Source organism: Callionymus lyra, chromosome 1 (assembly GCF_982586985.1).
Source record: "Callionymus lyra chromosome 1, fCalLyr1.hap1.1, whole genome shotgun sequence".
NCBI lineage: Eukaryota > Metazoa > Chordata > Actinopteri > Syngnathiformes > Callionymidae > Callionymus > Callionymus lyra.
Window position 1 is genome coordinate 54,632,630 of NC_141818.1, and position 22,994 is coordinate 54,655,623.

At 38.0% G+C, this 22,994-nt stretch overlaps 1 protein-coding gene across 1 annotated transcript in view; it reads right to left on the minus strand.

Moving 5' to 3' along the window:
• The window catches only part of LOC148090165 (protein unc-13 homolog B-like), a 198,597-nt gene that overhangs the window by 53,064 nt on the left and 122,539 nt on the right, over positions 1–22,994 (minus strand). The window contains exons 20-22 of the mRNA XM_087779050.1: positions 22,354–22,511; positions 19,788–19,938; positions 2,276–2,344 (exon numbers count right to left, since the gene is read on the minus strand). Coding sequence (XP_087635176.1) covers positions 2,276–2,344; positions 19,788–19,938; positions 22,354–22,511 — 378 coding nt within the window. The remainder of the gene's footprint in view (positions 1–2,275; positions 2,345–19,787; positions 19,939–22,353; positions 22,512–22,994) is intronic.

A 22,994-nucleotide genomic window follows, 5' to 3' on the forward strand; every position in this document is an offset into this window, starting at 1 on the left:
AAACAAAATTAAGAAATTAAATAAGTAATTTGTATTTATAAAGCGCTTTTCCAGAACAGGGTCACAAAGCACTTAAACAAACAAAATAATACTCACCTTTAGTGCTAATATTTTGTGCTAATTAAGATAAAGTTTTAACAAAACTAATAGCGTTTTATTGCCAAAATGTTGTGCTAGTGAAGATCAAGTTTAAACAAAAATAATAATAGTGCTAAGATGTGTAATTCGATTGCTAACGTTTATGAGCAACAGTAGCTCAGAGCTTGACTAGTAATATTGATAAAACAGATAAAAGTCTGATAAAGTTAGAATTCTGTCATTTTACTTTAGATTATAATCATGAAAGATTTGCATTGAAGTTCAGACTAATGTTACTTCAGACTAATGTTACTTCAGACTAATGTTACTTCAGACAGTAATGTTATTTCAGACTAATGTTACTTCAGACTAATGTTACTTCAAACTAATTTTACTTCAGACCGTAATGTTACTTCAGACAGTAATGTTACTTTAGACAGTAATGTTACTTCAGACTAATGTTACTTCAGACCGATGTAACTTCAGACAGTAATATTACTTCAGACTAATGTTACTTCAGACTAATGTTACTTCAGACTAATGATACTTCAGACTAATGTTACTTCAGACTAATGTTACTTCAAACTAATTTTACTTCAGACCGTAATGTTACTTCAGACAGTAATGTTACTTTAGACAGTATTGTTACTTCAGACTAATGTTACTTCAGACTAATGTTACTTCAGACATTATTTTTACTTCAGACAGTATTGTTACTTCAGACTAATGTTACTTCAGACAGTAATATTACTTCAGACTAATGTTACTTCAGACTAATGTTACTTCAGACATTATTGTTACTTCAGACATTATTGTTACTTCAGACTAATGTTACTTCAGACTAATGTTACTTCAAACTAATTTTACTTCAGACCGTAATGTTACTTCAGACTAATGTTATTTCAGACAGTAATGTTACTTCAGACAGTAATGTAACTTCAGACTAATGTTATTTCAGACAGTAATGTTACTTCAGACAGTAATGTTATTTCAGACAGTAATGTTACTTCAGACAGTAATGTTACTTCAGACAGTAATGTTACTTCAGACTAATGTTACTTCAGACAGTAATGTTACTTCAGACAGTAATGTTATTTCAGACAGTAATGTTACTTCAGACAGTAATGTTACTTCAGACTAATGTTATTTCAGACAGTAATGTTACTTCAGACAGTAATGTTATTTCAGACAGTAATGTTACTTCAGACAGTAATGTTACTTCAGACAGTAATGTTACTTCAGACTAATGTTATTTCAGACAGTAATGTTACTTCAGACAGTAATGTTATTTCAGACAGTAATGTTACTTCAGACAGTAATGTTACTTCAGACAGTAATGTTACTTCAGACTAATGTTATTTCAGACCGTAATGTTACTTCATTTTACTTTAGATTATAATCATGAAAGATTTGCATTGAAGTTCAGATCTAAGTCACTAAATAATTAGCATTTTGGTTTCCAAAAAAAAGCCTAAAATATTTCATTTGAACTCCATCTAACGTCTATTAATAAATAAAACATGAGTGAGATTCTGTGACCGAGGAATCAACTCCAGGATGAAGATACACATGAGAAACATCATAAATCAGTGAAGACTCAGGTGAGACTCAGGTGAGACTCAGGTGAGACTCAGGTGAGACTCAGGAGAGACTCAGGTGAGACTCAGGAGAGACTCAGGAGAGACTCAGGTGAGACTCAGGAGAGACTCAGGTGAGACTCAGGTGAGACTCAGGTGAGACTCAGGTGAGACTCAGGTGAGACTCAGGTGAGACTCAGGTGGGACTCAGGTGAGACTCAGGTGAGACTCAGGTGAGACTCAGGTGCGACTCAGGTGAGACTCAGGTGAGACTCAGGTGAGACTCAGGTGAGACTCAGGTGAGACTCAGGTGAGACTCAGGAGAGACTCAGGTGAGACTCAGGTGAGACTCAGGTGAGACTCAGGTGAGACTCAGGTGGGACTCAGGTGAGACTCAGGTGGGACTCAGGTGAGACTCAGGTGAGACTCAGGTGAGACTCAGGTGAGACTCAGGAGAGACTCAGGTGAGACTCAGGTGAGACTCAGGTGAGACTCAGGTGAGACTCAGGAGAGACTCAGGTGAGACTCAGGTGAGACTCAGGTGAGACTCAGGAGAGACTCAGGTGAGACTCAGGTGAGACTCAGGTGAGACTCAGGTGAGAGACTCAGGTGAGACTCACTCGGTACATGGACAGGTCGATGCGCAGAGAGTTGTGAAGCTGATCCAGAAGTTTGACGAATCGATCTCTCTGTGGGAAGAAAACACAAGTTATCAACACGGAAATATATTTATAAAATCTATACATTATGAATCTTTAAAAATCCCACAGAAGAGAAAATATGTTTTAATTTCTCTTCTTTTGATTGTTACTGTTTGACCAGAGTTTTGAAGATAATCTGTGTCTCTTGACGAGTTGATGCTCGTTTGAGTGGATTTTAATTCAAATAAACATGAAAACAAGTGAAACACAAACTGAAATGATTGATTTTCACTGGTTTTATCTGAAGTTCTGTGAATATAATACTGACAATAAACCAGTTACTTTTAAAGACGATTATTATATTTTGTAAATTGTTAAAAAATATTTGAATTAGAAAAATGTTGTTATTTTTCGAGGTTTCTATTGTAGTGACAGAAAAATATATTGTATGAAGTTAGAGTTCAAACCTGTCCTTGTTCAGGAGAAACTAATGAGGTCATTATCCGCTCGTAACAGCAGATACACAACTTTAGTTTGTAAAAGGAGAAAACAATGAGTCGCAGAAAACAAGTCTTCAAATTAAACACAAATCCCTTCATGACTGATTAAAATCACTCAAAATGTGCTTTTCAACCTGTTGTGGGAAGAGAAGATTAAAGAGGGAGCAGTTGATGTACGTTTGTGTTGTTGTGATGTGTGACTCTATTGTATCATCAGTGTGTGTGTTGTTGTGATGTGTGACTCTATTGTATCATCAGTGTGTGTGTGTGTTGTTGTGATGTGTGACTCTATTGTATCATCAGTGTGTGTGTGTTGTTGTGATGTGTGACTCTATTGTATCATCAGTGTGTGTGTGTGTTGTTGTGATGTGTGACTCTATTGTATCATCAGTGTGTGTGTTGTTGTTGTGATGTGTGACTCTATTGTATCATCAGTGTGTGTGTTGTTGTGATGTGTGACTCTATTGTATCATCAGTGTGTGTTGTTGTGATGTGTGACTCTATTGTATCATCAGTGTGTGTGTTGTTGTGATGTGTGACTCTATTGTATCATCAGTGTGTGTTGTTGTGATGTGTGACTCTATTGTATCATCAGTGTGTGTGTTGTTGTGATGTGTGACTCTATTGTATCATCAGTGTGTGTGTTGTTGTGATGTGTGACTCTATTGTATCATCAGTGTGTGTGTTGTTGTGATGTGTGACTCTATTGTATCATCAGTGTGTGTGTTGTTGTTGTGATGTGTGACTCTATTGTATCATCAGTGTGTGTGTTGTTGTTGTGATGTGTGACTCTATTGTATCATCAGTGTGTGTGTTGTTGTTGTGATGTGTGACTCTATTGTATCATCAGTGTGTGTGTGTGTGTTGTTGTGATGTGTGACTCTATTGTATCATCAGTTCTTCAGACAGTAATATCACTTCAGACTAATGTTACTCCAGACTAATGTTACTTCAGACTAATGTTACTTCAAACTAATGTTACTTCAGACTAATGTTACTTCAGACTCATGTTACTTCAGACTAATATTTCTTTAGACTAATCTTACTTCAGACAGTAATGTTACTTCAGACAGTAATGTTACTTCAGACTAAATGTACTTCAGACTAATGTTACTTCAAACTAATGTTACTTCAGACAGTAATGTTACTTCAGACAGTAATGTTACTTCAGACAGTAATGTTACTTCAGACTAAATGTACTTCAAACTAAAGTTACTTTAGGTGAATGTTACTTCAGACTAATGTTACTTCAAACTAATGTTACTTCAGACTAATATTACTTCAAACTAATGTTACTTCAGACAGTAATGTTACTTCAGACAGTAATGTTACTTCAGACTAATGTTACTTCAAACTAATGTTACTTCAGACTAATATTACTTCAAACTAATGTTACTTCAGACAGTAATGTTACTTCAGACAGTAATGTTACTTCAGACAGTAATGTTACTTCAGACTAAATGTACTTCAAACTAAAGTTACTTTAGACGAATGTTACTTCAGACTAATGTTACTTCAAACTAATGTTACTTCAGACTAATATTACTTCAAACTAATGTTACTTCAGAGAGTAATGTTACTTCAGACAGTAATGTTACTTCAGACTAAATGTACTTCAAACTAAAGTTACTTTAGACGAATGTTACTTCAGACTAATGTTACTTCAAACTAATGTTACTTCAGACTAATATTACTTCAAACTAATGTTACTTCAGACAGTAATGTTACTTCAGACAGTAATGTTACTTCAAACTAAAGTTACTTTAGACGAATGTTACTTCAGACAGTAATGTTACTTCAGACTAAATGTACTTCAAACTAAAGTTACTTTAGACGAATGTTACTTCAGACTAATGTTACTTCAAACTAATGTTACTTCAGACTAATATTACTTCAAACTAATGTTACTTCAGACAGTAATGTTACTTCAGACAGTAATGTTACTTCAGACAGTAATGTTACTTCAGACTAAATGTACTTCAAACTAAAGTTACTTTAGACGAATGTTACTTCAGACTAATGTTACTTCAAACTAATGTTACTTCAGACTAATATTACTTCAAACTAATGTTACTTCAGACAGTAATGTTACTTCAGACAGTAATGTTACTTCAGACAGTAATTTTACTTCAGACTAAATGTACTTCAAACTAAAGTTACTTTAGACGAATGTTACTTCAGACAGTAATGTTACTTCAGACTAAATGTACTTCAAACTAAAGTTACTTTAGACGAATGTTACTTCAGACTAATGTTACTTCAAACTAATGTTACTTCAGACTAATATTACTTCAAACTAATGTTACTTCAGAGAGTAATGTTACTTCAGACAGTAATGTTACTTCAGACAGTAATGTTACTTCAGACTAAATGTACTTCAAACTAAAGTTACTTTAGACGAATGTTACTTCAGACTAATGTTACTTCAAACTAATGTTACTTCAGACTAATATTACTTCAAACTAATGTTACTTCAGACAGTAATGTTACTTCAGACAGTAATGTTACTTCAGACTAAATGTACTTCAAACTAAAGTTACTTTAGACGAATGTTACTTCAGACAGTAATGTTACTTCAGACTAAATGTACTTCAAACTAAAGTTACTTTAGACGAATGTTACTTCAGACTAATGTTACTTCAAACTAATGTTACTTCAGACTAATATTACTTCAAACTAATGTTACTTCAGACAGTAATGTTACTTCAGACAGTAATGTTACTTCAGACTAAATGTACTTCAAACTAAAGTTACTTTAGACGAATGTTACTTCAGACTAATGTTACTTCAAACTAATGTTACTTCAGACTAATATTACTTCAAACTAATGTTACTTCAGACAGTAATGTTACTTCAGACAGTAATGTTACTTCAGACTAAATGTACTTCAAACTAAAGTTACTTTAGACGAATGTTACTTCAGACAGTAATGTTACTTCAGACTAAATGTACTTCAAACTAAAGTTACTTTAGACGAATGTTACTTCAGACTAATGTTACTTCAAACTAATGTTACTTCAGACTAATATTACTTCAAACTAATGTTACTTCAGACAGTAATGTTACTTCAGACAGTAATGTTACTTCAGACTAAATGTACTTCAAACTAAAGTTACTTTAGACGAATGTTACTTCAGACAGTAATGTTACTTCAGACTAAATGTACTTCAAACTAAAGTTACTTTAGACGAATGTTACTTCAGACTAATGTTACTTCAAACTAATGTTACTTCAGACTAATATTACTTCAAACTAATGTTACTTCAGACAGTAATGTTACTTCAGACAGTAATGTTACTTCAGACTAAATGTACTTCAAACTAAAGTTACTTTAGACGAATGTTACTTCAGACTAATGTTACTTCAAACTAATGTTACTTCAGACTAATATTACTTCAAACTAATGTTACTTCAGACAGTAATGTTACTTCAGACAGTAATGTTACTTCAGACTAAATGTACTTCAAACTAAAGTTACTTTAGACGAATGTTACTTCAGACAGTAATGTTACTTCAGACTAAATGTACTTCAAACTAAAGTTACTTTAGACGAATGTTACTTCAGACAGTAATGTTACTTCAGACTAAATGTACTTCAAACTAAAGTTACTTCAGACAAATGTTACTTCAGACTAAATGTACTTCAGACTAAAGTTACTTCAGACAGTAATGTTACTTCAGACTAATGTTACTTATTATGTTACTTATGTTATATATAAATTGTATTTTATTTCTGTGCTGTAACTCATGCCTTCACTGCTCAGTAACATATTTCTGCTTCTGTTTCTACAGAAAATAAACCTCATTTTCTTTACCTACTTCTTCCTAAATGTACTGTCAGTAAAAACTCCAGGTTCAAATCCTTCCTGGTTTAAGTGATAAGCAGGTCATTATCTGCTCGCGACACCTGAGCTACAACTGTGGGCTAATGAAGCTGAATTTGTTGGACAGAGAGAAATGACATGATGCTAAAAACAGGTGCATTTTAATGGCTGCTCACATGTCTTCTAAGATAAGATGGTGTGGCAGCGACTGACGACAGCCTCTGGTCTGAGATCCACAGGATGGCAGGACAAAGGATGTCAGAAGCTCTTTGTGATCCAGTGTCATTCCTGTCACAGTAAGAATCCCAGACGCCCTGATTGCAGCTCCAGGAAGTCCCACATTTACAGGGAAAGGAAGTTTGATCCTTGGAAAGTGACTTTATTTTGGTAGCGTTTCATGTTGGCAAACAGAAGGAAGTACAAAGTGCTGCTCCATGAGTCAGCAGATTTAAACCCGGAGGAAAAGCATCGAGACGTCGTTGGTATTCATTAAAGTCACTGGAGAACATCCGTCATCGCGTCCTTCACTCGCTGCGTCACTGCCTGCATTCTACGGATCACCACCAGGGGCTCCAGGAACAAACATCGATCGGGATATTCTTGACATTAAAATGACGAAGGTTCGTCAAATCCATGAGCCTACTTGAGTCAATGTTACTTAAGACTAATGTTTTATCAGACTAATGTTACTTCAGACCAATGTTACTTCAGACTTATTTTACTTCAGACAGTAATGTTACTTCAGACTTATTTTACTTCAGACAGTAATGTTACTTCAGACTAATGTTACTTCAGACAGTAATGTTACTTCAGACTAATGTTACTTCAGACAGTAATGTTACTTCAGACTAATGTTACTTCAGACTAATGTTATTTCAGACAGTAATGTTACTTCAGACTAATGTTACTTCAGACAGTAATGTTACTTCAGACTAATGTTACTTCAGACTAATGTTACTTCAGACAGTAATGTCACTTCAGACTAATGTTACTTTGGACAGTAATGTTACTTCAGACTAATGTTACTTCAGACAGTAATGTTACTTCAGACTAATGTTACTTTGGACGGTAATGTTACTTCAGACTAATGTTACTTCAGACAGTAATGTTACTTCAGACTAATGTCACTTTGGACGGTAATGTTACTTCAGACTAATGTTACTTCAGACAGTAATGTTACTTCAGACTAATGTTACTTCAGACAGTAATGTTACTTCAGACTAATGTTATTTCAGACAGTAATGTTACTTCAGACTAATGTCACTTTGGACGGTAATGTTACTTCAGACTAATGTTACTTCAGACAGTAATGTTACTTCAGACTAATGTTACTTCAGACAGTAATGTTACTTCAGACTAATGTTATTTCAGACAGTAATGTTACTTCAGACTAATGTTATTTCAGACAGTAATGTTACTTCAGACTAATGTTATTTCAGACAGTAATGTTACTTCGGACTAATGTTACTTCAGACAGTAATGTTACTTCAGACTAATGTTACTTCAGACAGTAATGTTACTTCAGACTAATGTTATTTCAGACAGTAATGTTACTTCAGACTAATGTCACTTTGGACGGTAATGTTACTTCAGACTAATGTTACTTCAGACAGTAATGTTACTTCAGACAGTAATGTTACTTCAGACAGTAATGTTACTTCAGACAGTAATGTTACTTCAGACTAATGTTATTTCAGACAGTAATGTTACTTCAGACTAATGATTGGATCAACCCAAAGTTATTTCTGCCTACTTGAGTCAATCATTTCATTAACGGAGTGTAAACCCTGCAGTAAACGAGGGAACATCAGTTCCATCTTACAAAACAAAAAAGTTAGTCGTACACAACAAAAAAAGTTAGCAAAGCTACTTATTGTAACTTTTCTATATTTCTGATGGACTGTGAGCACAGCTGCAGGATTCATATTTCAAATCATTTAAAGAGTTCATCTCAGTCGTATTGAGCAAAGACCTGAAAATATAATCGTCAACCGTCGCGCAGCAGCTGCAGCTTCACCGGCAGCTAATAAAAGAGGCTGAAAACAAGACGTCGCAGCTTTCGTGGCTCTGAAGGTACGAGAACCGTCTCTGAAATACTGTCTCGTAAAACATCTTAAAGTACAAACTTTAGTTTCCGTCACAAATCTGCGACTGAAAAGCGTCTTGAGACCCCGACCCGACGACACCTCCAGGATCGATAAGTCTTTCATATCTTTTGGGCAGAAGCCACACGAAGCTTTAAAAGTAATCCAGAGAAACGTATGAATCAATAGCGAAGGAAACCGAGCCAGAGGAAGTTGGCGAGCGTCGCCGTCATGTGCTCGTATTTCCTGGTGGAGGCAGAACACGGTCACTGTGACGTTCAGGCGCAGAACGACGCTTTGAAACATTAGTGAGAAATGAATGAAGATAATCACAGTCATCTTCTTTCCTCCAGTTATAGAGTAGAGTCGTCCATAACTGTTGGTCTGAAGACAGACGTCGACTCGTCGTCTGGTGAACATCAGGGAAGGAAAGACAGGAAAGTTAGAATAAATAACAAAAAGTTTTCTTTCAATCTCAACTCCATGTTGTTATCGATCAACTCTTCTGACCTCAGACTCTCCTGCAGCTTCATCTGTGAGACGCGTCCAGAGGAGGGTCGAGCTGGTGATCCAGTGAAGCTTCCAACTAGTCCAGCACACATGAGTTAAGGAAGCAGGAGCTTCATAGTATCCGCTAGGCTCTGTAGTATTTCACAAGGCTCCATAGTATTACTCCTCTAGGCTCTGTAGTATTTCACAAGGCTCCATAGTATTACTCTGCTAGGCTCTGTAGTATTTCACAAGGCTCCATAGTATTACTCTGCTAGGCTCTGTAGTATTTCACAAGGCTCCATAGTATTACTCTGCTAGGCTCTGTAGTATTTCACAAGGCTCCATAGTATTACTCTGCTAGGCTCTGTAGTATTTCACAAGGCTCCATAGTATTACTCCTCTAGGCTCTGTAGTATTTCACAAGGCTCCATAGTATTACTCTGCTAGGCTCTGTAGTATTTCACAAGGCTCCATAGTATTACTCTGCTAGGCTCTGTAGTATTTCACAAGGCTCCATAGTATTAGTCTGCAAGGCTCTGTAGTATTTCACAAGGCTCCATAGTATTACTCTGCTAGGCTCTGTAGTATTTCACAAGGCTCCATAGTATTACTCCTCTAGGCTCTGTAGTATTTCACAAGGCTCCATAGTATTACTCCTCTAGGCTCTGTAGTATTTCACAAGGCTCCATGGTATTACTCTGCTAGGCTCTGTAGTATTTCACAAGGCTCCATAGTATTACTCCTCTAGGCTCTGTAGTATTTCACAAGGCTCCATAGTATTACTCTGCTAGGCTCTGTAGTATTTCACAAGGCTCCATAGTATTACTCTGCTAGGCTCTGTAGTATTTCACAAGGCTCCATAGTATTACTCCTCTAGGCTCTGTAGTATTTCACAAGGCTCCATAGGATTACTCTGCTAGGCTCTGTAGTATTTCACAAGGCTCCATAGTATTACTCCTCTAGGCTCTGTAGTATTTCACAAGGCTCCATAGTATTACTCTGCTAGGCTCTGTAGTATTTCACAAGGCTCCATAGGATTACTCTGCTAGGCTCTGTAGTATTTCACAAGGCTCCATAGTATTACTCTGCTAGGCTCTGTAGTATTTCACAAGGCTCCATAGTATTACTCTGCTAGGCTCTGTAGTATTTCACAAGGCTCCATAGTATTACTCTGCTAGGCTCTGTAGTATTTCACAAGGCTCCATAGGATTACTCTGCTAGGCTCTGTAGTATTTCACAAGGCTCCATAGTATTACTCCACTAGGGTCTGTAGTATTTCACAAGGCTCCATAGTATTACTTTGCGAGTCACTGTAGTATTTCACAAGGCTCCATGGTATTACTCCGCTACGCTCTGTAGTATTTCACAAGGCTCCATAGTATTACTCTGCGAGTCACTGTAGTATTTCACAAGGCTCCATGGTATTACTCCGCTACGCTTTGTAGTATTTCACGAGGCTCCATAGTATTACTCTTCGAGTCACTGTAGTATTTCACAAGGCTCCATGGTATTACTCCGCTACACTCTGTAGTATTTCACAAGGCTCCATAGTATTACTCTGCGAGTCACTGTAGTATTTCACAAGGCTCCATGGTATTACTCCGCTACGCTTTGTAGTATTTCACAAGGCTCCATAGTATTACTCTTCGAGTCACTGTAGTATTTCACAAGGCTCCATGGTATTACTCCGCTACGCTCTGTAGTATTTCACAAGGCTCCATAGTATTACTCTTCGAGTCACTGTAGTATTTCACAAGGCTCCATGGTATTACTCCGCTACGCTTTGTAGTATTTCACAAGGCTCCATAGTATTACTCTTCGAGTCACTGTAGTATTTCACAAGGCTCCATGGTATTACTCCGCTACGCTTTGTAGTATTTCACAAGGCTCCATAGTATTACTCTTCGAGTCACTGTAGTATTTCACAAGGCTCCATGGTATTACTCCGCTACGCTCTGTAGTATTTCACAAGGCTCCATAGTATTACTCTGCGAGTCACTGTAGTATTTCACAAGGCTCCATAGTATTACTCTGCGAGTCACTGTAGTATTTCACAAGGCTCCATAGTATTACTCTGCGAGTCACTGTAGTATTTCACAAGGCTCCATAGTATTACTCTGCGAGTCACTGTAGTATTTCACAAGGCTCCATGGTATTACTCTGCGAGTCACTGTAGTATTTCACAAGGCTCCATAGTATTACTCTGCGAGTCACTGTAGTATTTCACAAGGCTCCATGGTATTACTCCGCTACGCTTTGTAGTATTTCACAAGGCTCCATAGTATTAGTCTGCGAGTCATTGTAGTATTTCACAAGGCTCCATAGTATTACTCTTCGAGTCACTGTAGTATTTCACAAGGCTCCATAGTATTACTCTGCTAGGCTCTGTAGTATTTCACAAGGCTCCATAGTATTACTCTGCTAGGCTCTGTAGTATTTCACAAGGCTCCATAGTATTACTCTGCGAGTCACTGTAGTATTTCACAAGGCTCCATAGTATTACTCTGCTAGGCTCTGTAGTATTTCACAAGGCTCCATAGTATTACTCTGCGAGTCACTGTAGTATTTCACAAGGCTCCATAGTATTACTCTGCGAGTCACTGTAGTATTTCACAAGGCTCCATAGTATTACTCTGCGAGTCACTGTAGTATTTCACAAGGCTCCATGGTATTACTCCACAAGGATCTTCAGTATAATTCCACGTCACCATAGTAATACTCCCTGAGGCTCTATAGTAATACTCTGCTACAAGTGCAATAAACACTAGTGTACGACAAAAATGTTGTACTTGTCGTATCTTTGAACTTTAAAAAGTACGTCGTGTCAAAGTCTCAACACTTAGTTTGAACCACAGTCTCTGGTTCTGATCACATGATCAAAACGAACGCGACTCATTGGTTCACAGCAGCTCCGCAGACTTTGGTTCATGTTAATGTATTTTTCAATCGATGCTCGACAACATTATAGAAGGTTTTAAAGTCAGTTAAGATGAGTTTCCGGCTCTAAGTCTTCAATTTATCGTTAGGAAAAGAGTCGTAATGTTATCAGGCTTTAAAGACTTTATCACGTTATAGACACTTTCTTCGACTCAACTAGATTACGACTGAATTCAAGCATGAGTTCGACCTTCGACCTCTGATCGACGATATCTCGTTTCAACTCAAGTTATTAACTCGATCTAACGAAGTAACATCCGGACGATCGTGTTCCTGCAGCGACAACATTTCAGACAAAAGCCCAGAGCGGCGCGTCCGTCTGCAGGTTCTGGACCCGGTTCTGGAGCAGGTTCTGGAGCCGGTTCTGGAGCCGGAGCATCGCTGGCGTCCGTCCCAGGAGTCGTTACGTTCGACCTCCGGCTGTCATTGACGAGATCGGCGACGGAAGCTCCTGGACGACCAATCACGCGTCTCCGTGACATCGTTGATCAATAAACTCTGTCGTCTCGCGGATAAAAGCTTCTGAAATGTAGTCGAGGAAGATTTTCTCAAGTATGTAAGCGTTTGTGTAATAATCTAAATTTGACACTTCCTGTTAAAGACAGTTTGGTAAAAATAAAATCAGTTTCGCTCGCGATCAAGAGCGAGCTTCACACCCTCGGTTGGCGAGAAAAACCCTCGTAGTATTTTCATAGCACGAGTGAAGTTCCAGTCAATTTTAAAGCTTTATGATGAAGCTGCACAATATATCAAAAAAATATTGATATCGTGATGTTGTCTCGTGTGAATAGCATCGAAAACATGTGATTATTTATCATTTTTTATTGTATAAATCAATAATTTCTTAAATACACACTTTGATCAATCAGTGTCACGTTCTTTAAAGTTTTCAATTTGTACTTCTATGTCTTGTTGTTGTTTACGTCTCCGTCCGTCTGTGAACTGTGCGGCTTGTTAGGCTCGGTTGCTATGACGACGAAGTAATACTAACTTATGATCTAGTCAAACACTAGTGATCCAGTGAAGTAATACTTACTTATGATCTAGTCAAACACTAGTGATCCAGTGAAGTAATACTAACTTATGATCTAGTCAAACACTAGTGATCCAGTGAAGTAATACTAACTTATGATCTAGTCAAACACTAGTGATCCAGTGAAGTAATACTAACTTATGATCTAGTCAAACACTAGTGATCCAGTGAAGTAATACTAACTTATGATCTAGTCAAACACTAGTGATCCAGTGAAGTAATACTAACTTATGATCTAGTCAAACACTAGTGATCCAGTGAATTAATACTAACTTCTGATCTAGTCAAACACTAGTGATCCAGTGAAGTAATACTAACTTATGATCTAGTCAAACACTAATGATCCAGTGAAGTAATACTAACTTATGATCTAGTCAAACACTAGTGATCCAGTGAAGTAATACTAACTTATGATCTAGTCAAACACTAGTGATCCAGTGAAGTAATACTAACTTATGATCTAGTCAAACACTAATGATCCAGTGAAGTAATACTAACTTATGATCTAGTCAAACACTAGTGATCCAGTGAAGTAATACTAACTTATGATCTAGTCAAACACTAGTGATCCAGTGAAGTAATACTAACTTGTGATCTAGTCAAACACTAGTGATCCAGTGAAGTAATACTAACTTATGATCTAGTCAAACACTAGTGATCCAGTGAAGTAATACTAACTTGTGATCTAGTCAAACACTAGTGATCCAGTGAAGTAATACTAACTTGTGATCTAGTCAAACACTAGTGATCCAGTGAAGTAATACTAACTCATGATCTAGTCAAACACTAGTGATCCAGTGAAGTAATACTAACTTGTGATCTAGTCAAACACTAGTGATCCAGTGAAGTAATACTAACTTGTGATCTAGTCAAACACTAGTGATCCAGTGAAGTAATACTAACTTGTGATCTAGTCAAACACTAGTGATCCAGTGAAGTAATACTAACTTATGATCTAGTCAAACACTAGTGATCCAGTGAAGTAATACTAACTTATGATCTAGTCAAACACTAGTGATCCAGTGAAGTAATACTAACTTATGATCTAGTCAAACACTAGTGATCCAGTGAAGTAATACTAACTTATGATCTAGTCAAACACTAGTGATCCAGTGAAGTAATACTAACTTATGATCTAGTCAAACACTAGTGATCCAGTGAAGTAATACTAACTTGTGATCTAGTCAAACACTAGTGATCCAGTGAAGTAATACTAACTTATGATCTAGTCAAACACTAGTGATCCAGTGAAGTAATACTAACTTGTGATCTAGTCAAACACTAGTGATCCAGTGAAGTAATACTAACTTGTGATCTAGTCAAACACTAGTGATCCAGTGAAGTAATACTAACTCATGATCTAGTCAAACACTAGTGATCCAGTGAAGTAATACTAACTTATGATCTAGTCAAACACTAGTGATCCAGTGAAGTAATACTAACTTATGATCTAGTCAAACACTAGTGATCCAGTGAAGTAATACTAACTTATGATCTAGTCAAACACTAGTGATCCAGTGAAGTACTACTAACTTATGATCTAGTCAAACACTAGTGATCCAGTGAAGTAATACTAACTTATGATCTAGTCAAACACTAGTGATCCAGTGAAGTAATACTAACTTATGATCTAGTCAAACACTAGTGATCCAGTGAAGTAATACTAACTTGTGATCTAGTCAAACACTAGTGATCCAGTGAAGTAATACTAACTTATGATCTAGTCAAACACTAGTGATCCAGTGAAGTAATACTAACTTGTGATCTAGTCAAACACTAGTGATCCAGTGAAGTAATACTAACTTGTGATCTAGTCAAACACTAGTGATCCAGTGAAGTAATACTAACTCATGATCTAGTCAAACACTAGTGATCCAGTGAAGTAATACTAACTTGTGATCTAGTCAAACACTAGTGATCCAGTGAAGTAATACTAACTTGTGATCTAGTCAAACACTAGTGATCCAGTGAAGTAATACTAACTTATGATCTAGTCAAACACTAGTGATCCAGTGAAGTAATACTAACTTATGATCTAGTCAAACACTAGTGATCCAGTGAAGTAATACTAACTTATGATCTAGTCAAACACTAGTGATCCAGTGAAGTAATACTAACTTATGATCTAGTCAAACACTAGTGATCCAGTGAAGTACTACTAACTTATGATCTAGTCAAACACTAGTGATCCAGTGAAGTAATACTAACTTATGTTCTAGTCAAACACTAGTGATCCAGTGAAGTAATACTAACATCTGATCTAGTCAAACACTAGTGATCCAGTCACTCGTCTCTTTCAACCTCCTTTGTTAAAGCAACATATTGTAAGAACTTTTCATCTCGTCTCAGTTGTTTTCTTAGAAGATCGTGAACTTACAAACAAACCTGTCCGTCTTCATCGTATGCTAACGAGCTAAGTTGTTAGCGTAATTTATAAAGTGTTATGTGTGCGTCTTCACCGTATGCTAACGAGCTAAGTTGTTAGCGTCATTTATAAAGTGTTATGCGTGCGTCTTCACTGTATGCTAACGAGCTAAGTTGTTAGCGTCATTTGTAAAGTGTTATGTGTGCGTCTTCACCGTATGCTAACGAGCTAAGTTGTTAGCGTCATTTATAAAGTGTTATGCGTGCGTCTTCACTGTATGCTAACGAGCTAAGTTGTTAGCGTCATTTGTAAAGTGTTATGTGTGCGTCTTCACCGTATGCTAACGAGCTAAGTTGTTAGCGTCATTTATAAAGTGTTATGTGTGCGTGTACAAGTATTTATTATTGATTTGGTGATATCACGACGCGCCGGCGGCTCCTCTCTGATGTCGCTCAGTTTCAAACCGATGCAAGTCCCGCGAAACTGAGAGTTATGTGATATTTTTCTACCATCATGTCGACACAGAAGCGCTGAAATAAACGAAAGAGAAACATTGCTTCTTTTTCCTTACCAATATTGAATATCGCATATATTTCCATATAAAGTGTTGAGACAAAATGACAGACGGCTATAAAACCTCCTGTTCATTCTACATTTCTATAAATCGAAGAATAGTAAATGGAATCGTCGAGATAGAAACCTCTAAAACTAAGTGTTTTTAAAGACTCACTGGTTAAAATGAGGGATTCATGATGATTGACAGCTGATGTCAGACACTTTTTAAACGACTCAACACTTTTCCTCCGAGATCTTCAACCTACGTTGAGTTTTATAAATGTTTTTCAGTTTTATTTTGATCTGTCGAGAGGCTTCATGGTTTTGTTGGTTCATCGTCTCACTGTTGATTCAGTATTTTCGTTGCCTGGCATCGATCCAGGAGTAACAAAAACACACTTTGAGCAGAAAGTCTGAGGAGTTCGTTCCTTCCTTTATATTTTGTTTTTGTGTTGTTATTACTACTTTAAACATCAGTCATCACAAGAAAAGAACAGTTCAGGAGAAGCCATGTTTTCGTGCTGCGTGATGGAATCAAATGGATTTTCCCGACATGACAAACGTCCGTTTGGAGAACAGATTTGAATAAAGAAATGTCTCCACAAAGATTGATTTTGGCTCCTCAGCAGCGTCAAGAAAGAATAACACAAGAGAACATAATTAATGAATAAAGATCATTTTGTTCAAGTAGTAAAATACAGGGTTTTGTAGGTATATAGTGTATTATTTTTGATTGTTAAAGTGCTTTTGACCCTGGTCTAGAAAAACAAATAACATTACTTTACTTTACTTGTTCTTACTTTAAGTAAAGATAAGAAAGATAATATATTCCCACAAAAGAGGCAAAACACTCAAACATATCGCGATAAAAAAACAGCTGAATTGATTTGTTATATATATATATATACATATACAATGAAATCTTGTTTCTCGCTCCTTTCATCTTCCTATCATCCTTTCTTTTCTTTTGTCTTTTTAATCTGTTTGCTTCTTGTCAGCGGCGCCATAATCTGTTCTCCGCGGGCGTCGATCAATTTTCTCTTATTTGTGTTTTGAAATCATGTCAGGATATAAAAAACTCTGGTTTCTTCATAAAAAACATGAAACATCTTCGGCTTCATGACGTGAAAACTCGAGTGAGAACAACTTTGACGAGCGACTGACGGATCTTAATGGAACATTATCTTCCGTGAAACCTCTGACACTGAAGCGTGAACATCTGATGATAACATACCTGAGACGTGATGGACAGAAGGTACAGAGATGATGGACAGAAGGTACAGAGATGATGGACAGAAGGTACAGATCATGTGAAAATCCAACTCTCCTGACATGTAGTGAATGTTCTTCAAAACTTCTCATCATGACCATGTTTTAAACTTATTACTTTATAAAGTTGCTCTGAAATCTGGACGAACGAGAGGTTACGAGAGTCCATTATGACGTATTAATGTAATCAAGCCCTGCTTTGTTTATACAACGAGTCCCTTGGGGGTGGAGAGTTCCGGGATGGATGATGTGCAGTGACAAACCTCCATGCATGCTTGACCAATCACAGCAGCGTGGGTGTGGTTATGGTCAACAAGATTTAATCTCCAGAAAAACAAAGTGTTTTCAGTGGGCGGAGCTTAAGATCATTTTCTAATGTCAATATTTCAATGAGAGAGAGAGAGTTTTGTACAAACACACACTGATGATACAATAGAGTCACACATCACAACAACACACACACACTGATGATACAATAGAGTCACACATCACAACAACACACACACACTGATGATACAATAGAGTCACACATCACAACAACACACACACACTGATGATACAATAGAGTCACACATCACAACAACACACACACACTGATGATACAATAGAGTCACACATCACAACAACACACACACACTGATGATACAATAGAGTCACACATCACAACAACACACACACACTGATGAGAACTCACATTTCTCCGATCCTTAAAACTCTTCACTGGCTTCCAGTTTCTTTCAGGATCAACTTTAAAATTCTGGTTCTTACTTTCAGATCTATTCATGGTCAGGCTCCTCCTTACATCACTGATCTGATCCAGCCTTACACCCCAGCTCGGTCTCTGAGGTCTGTGGATCAGAATCTACTGATGGTTCCACGCACACGGCTCAGGACCAGAGGAGAGAAATCTTTTCAGGCTGTTGCTCCTAAGCTTTGGAACGATCTTCTCTCTCTTTGAGCTTGATGATCTACTGACTCCTTCAAGAAACATCTGTGTTTGATGATCTACTGACTCCTTCAAGAAACATCTGTGTTTGATGATCTACTGACTCCTTCAAGAAACATCTGTGTTTGATGATCTACTGACTCCTTCAAGAAACATCTGTGTTTGATGATCTACTGACTCCTTCAAGAAACATCTGTGTTTGATGATCTACTGACTCCTTTAAGAAACATCTGTGTTTGATGATCTACTGACTCCTTTAAGAAACATCTGTGTTTGATGATCTACTGACTCCTTCAAGAAACATCTGTGTTTGATGATCTACTGACTCCTTCAAGAAACATCTGTGTTTGATGATCTACTGACTCCTTCAAGAAACATGTGTGTTTGATGATCTACTGACTCCTTCAAGAAACATCTGTGTTTGATGATCTACTGACTCCTTCAAGAAACATCTGTGTTTGATGATCTACTGACTCCTTCAAGAAACATCTGTGTTTGATGATCTACTGACTCCTTCAAGAAACATCTGTGTTTGATGATCTACTGACTCCTTCAAGAAACATCTGTGTTTGATGATCTACTGACTCCTTCAAGAAACATGTGTGTTTGATGATCTACTGACTCCTTCAAGAAACATGTGTGTTTGATGATCTACTGACTCCTTCAAGAAACATCTGTGTTTGATGATCTACTGACTCCTTCAAGAAACATCTTAAGACGTTTCTATTTGTTCAGGCTTTTCCTTGAATTTCTGGAACTCCTGTGTTGTTCTCTGTGTTGTCTTGATCTTTGAAGTATGTACTGTTTTGAGTATTGTTTTGATTGTTAAAGCGCTTTGTGACCCTGGTCTCGAAAAGCGCTATATAAATAAATATTACTTACTTACTTACTTACTTACAATAGAGTCACACATCACAACAACACACACACACACACTGATAATACAATAGAGTCACACATCACAACAACACACACACACTGGTGATACAATAGAGTCACACATCTCAACAACACACACACTGATGATACAATAGAGTCACACATCACAACAACACACACACACACTGATGATACAATAGAGTCACACATCACAACAACACACACGCTGGTGATACAATAGAGTCACACATCTCAACAACACACACACTGATGATACAATAGAGTCACACATCACAACAACACACACACACACTGATGATACAATAGAGTCACACATTGCAACAACACACACACACTGAGGATACAATAGAGTCACACATCACAACGACACACACACACTGATGATGCAATAGAGTCACACATCACAACAACACAAACACACACTGATGATGAAGTGTGAAGACATAAGAAAAAACTTTAAAGAGCCTCGTCTGTATCTTCCTTGTAATGTTTGCAAACATCACTTCCTCCTCAGCGTAATATTGAGATGAGTCGACATCACGACCATCATTCATCTGATGTTACTTCATCTGATGTTATCTCTCACCCCGAAGTTGGAGGCTGCGAATCGTGCCGGAGCCGAGACGTTGGTGGAGGCGGTGGGATGAGCGTAGAAGGCGTTGATGTTGGCCAGCAGGGTGCTCATGACCGCGGGCACGCCTGACAGCATGTACTTGGACGACAGACACGAGAAGTGTCTGCAGAGAGGCAGGGTCAGGTGGAAGATAGAGGAAGATAGAGAAAGATAGAGGAAGATAAAGGAAGATGGAAGAAGAAAGAGGAAGATAGAGGAAGATAGAGGAAGATAGAAGAAGATAGAGGAAGATAGAGGAAGATAGAGGAATATAGAGGAAGATAAAGAAAGATGGAAGAAGAAAGAGGAAGATAGAAGAAGATAGAGGAAGATAGAGAAAGATAGAGAAAGATAGAAGAAGATAGAGGAAGATAGAAGAAGATAGAGGAAGATAGAAGAAGAAAGAGGAAGATAGAGGAAGATAGAGGAAGATAGAAGAAGATAGAGGAAGATAGAGGAAGATAGAGGAATATAGAGGAAGATAAAGAAAGATGGAAGAAGAAAGAGGAAGATAGAAGAAGATAGAGGAAGATAGAGAAAGATAGAGGAAGATAGAGGAAGATAGAAGAAGAAAGAGGAAGATAGAGGAATATAGAAGAAGAAAGAGGAAGATAAAGGAAGATAGGAGAAGAAAGAGGAAGATAGAGGAAGATAGAGGAAGATAGAAGAAGATAGAGGAAGATAGAGGAATATACAGAAAGATAGAGGAAGATAGAAGAAGAAAGAGGAAGAAAGAGGAAGATAGAGGAAGATAGAGGAAGATAGAGGAATATAGAGGAATATACAGAAAGATAGAGGAAGATAGAAGAAGAAAAAGGGAGAAAGAGGAAGACAGAGGAAGATAGAGGAAGATAGAGGAAGATAGAGGAATATAGAGGAATATAGAAGAAGATAGAGGGAGATAGAAGAAGAAAGAGGAAGATAGAGGAAGATAGAGGAATATAGAGGAATATAGAAGAAGATAGAGGAAGATAGAAGAAGAAAGAGGAAGAAAGAGGAAGATAGAGGAAGATAGAGGAAGATAGAGGAAGATAGAGGAATATAGAGGAATATAGAAGAAGATAGAGGAAGATAGAGGGAGACAAAGGTTTGAAGGATTGAATTGATCCTCATGAGGCTTCACACATACACACTCCCTACACACACACTCACGTCACACACACTCACGTCACACACACACACAACACACTCACACACACACTCACATACACACTCACGTCACACACACTCACACACACACTCACACACACACACTCACACACACACACACACACACTCACACACACACTCACACTCACACACACACTCACACACACACTCACACACACACACTCACACACACACTCACACACACACTCACACACACACTCACACACACACACACACACACACACACACACACACACACTCACACACACACTCACACACACACACTCACACACACACTCACACACACACACACACTCACACACACACTCACACACACACTCACACACACACACTCACACACACACTCACACACACACTCACACACACTCACACACACACACTCACACACACACACACACACTCACACACACACTCACACACACACACACTCACACACACACACACACTCACACACACACTCACACACACACACTCACACACACACTCACACACACACTCACACACACACACACACTCACACACACACACTCACACACACACACTCACACACACACTCACACACACACACTCACACACACACACTCACACACACACACACACACAACACACACACACACACACACACTCACACACACACTCACACACACACACTCACACACACACTCACACACACACTCACACACACACACTCACACACACACACACACACACACTCACACACACACTCACACACACACACACACACTCACACACACACTCACACACACACACTCACACACACACACTCACACACACACTCACAAACACACACTCACACACACACACTCACACACACACACTCACACACACACTCACACACACACTCACACACACACACTCACACACACACACTCACACACACACACTCACACACACACTCACACACACACACTCACACACACACTCACACACACACACTCACACACACACTCACACACACACACTCACACACACACACTCAGACACACACTCACACACACACTCACGTCACACACACACACACACACACACACACTCACACACACACACACACTCACACACTCACACTCACACACACACACTCACACACACACACTCACACACACACACACTCACACACTCACACACACACACACACTCACACTCACACACTCACACTCACACACACACACTCACACACACACACTCACACACACACACTCACACACACACACTCACACACACACACTCAGACACACACTCACACACACACTCACGTCACACACACACACACACACACACACACTCACACACACACACACACACACACTCACACTCACACACTCACACACACACTCACACACACACTCACGTCATGGCCTGGTAGATGAACTCGACGCCGTATCTCATGGCGAACTCGTCCACGATGTCCTGCAGCAGTTCGTCGAAGTAAACCTTCCAGGCGTCGTCGCCGCTCGCCGCCGGGATCCTGACCACGCCTTCCATGTCCGTGGAGAAGTGGAAGATGTTCTGGGAGGAACGAGGGAGTGAAAGTGATTAAAGGACAAATCTGTGAGGAAGAAATGATCGACTCTGGCTCCCCCAGTGTCAGAAGAGTGTAACTGCAGCTCTGACTCTTTTTTTAAAACAAGACAAAAACTTAATTTGTGTTGTTTTATTGTTTTATTTTGAAAGTAAATCAATGTCAAAACATTGTTGATTATTTTATATTGAAATGTTGTTTATTTAAGTATTAAATGTTTTTTTTTTATAATTGATTCCAATTATTTATTTATTAAAAGATTCAAATTGTTTTAATAGAAAAAAAAATTGCATTATTTGTATAAGAATGTGTGTCTGTGTTTGACAAAAACGTGTGTTGTGTGTCTGTATTTGACAAGAATGTGTGTCTGTGTTTGACAATAATGTGTGTTGTGTGTCTGTGTTTGACAAGAATTTGTTGTGTGTCTGTGTTTGACAAGAATGTGTGTCTGTGTCTGACAAGAATGTGTG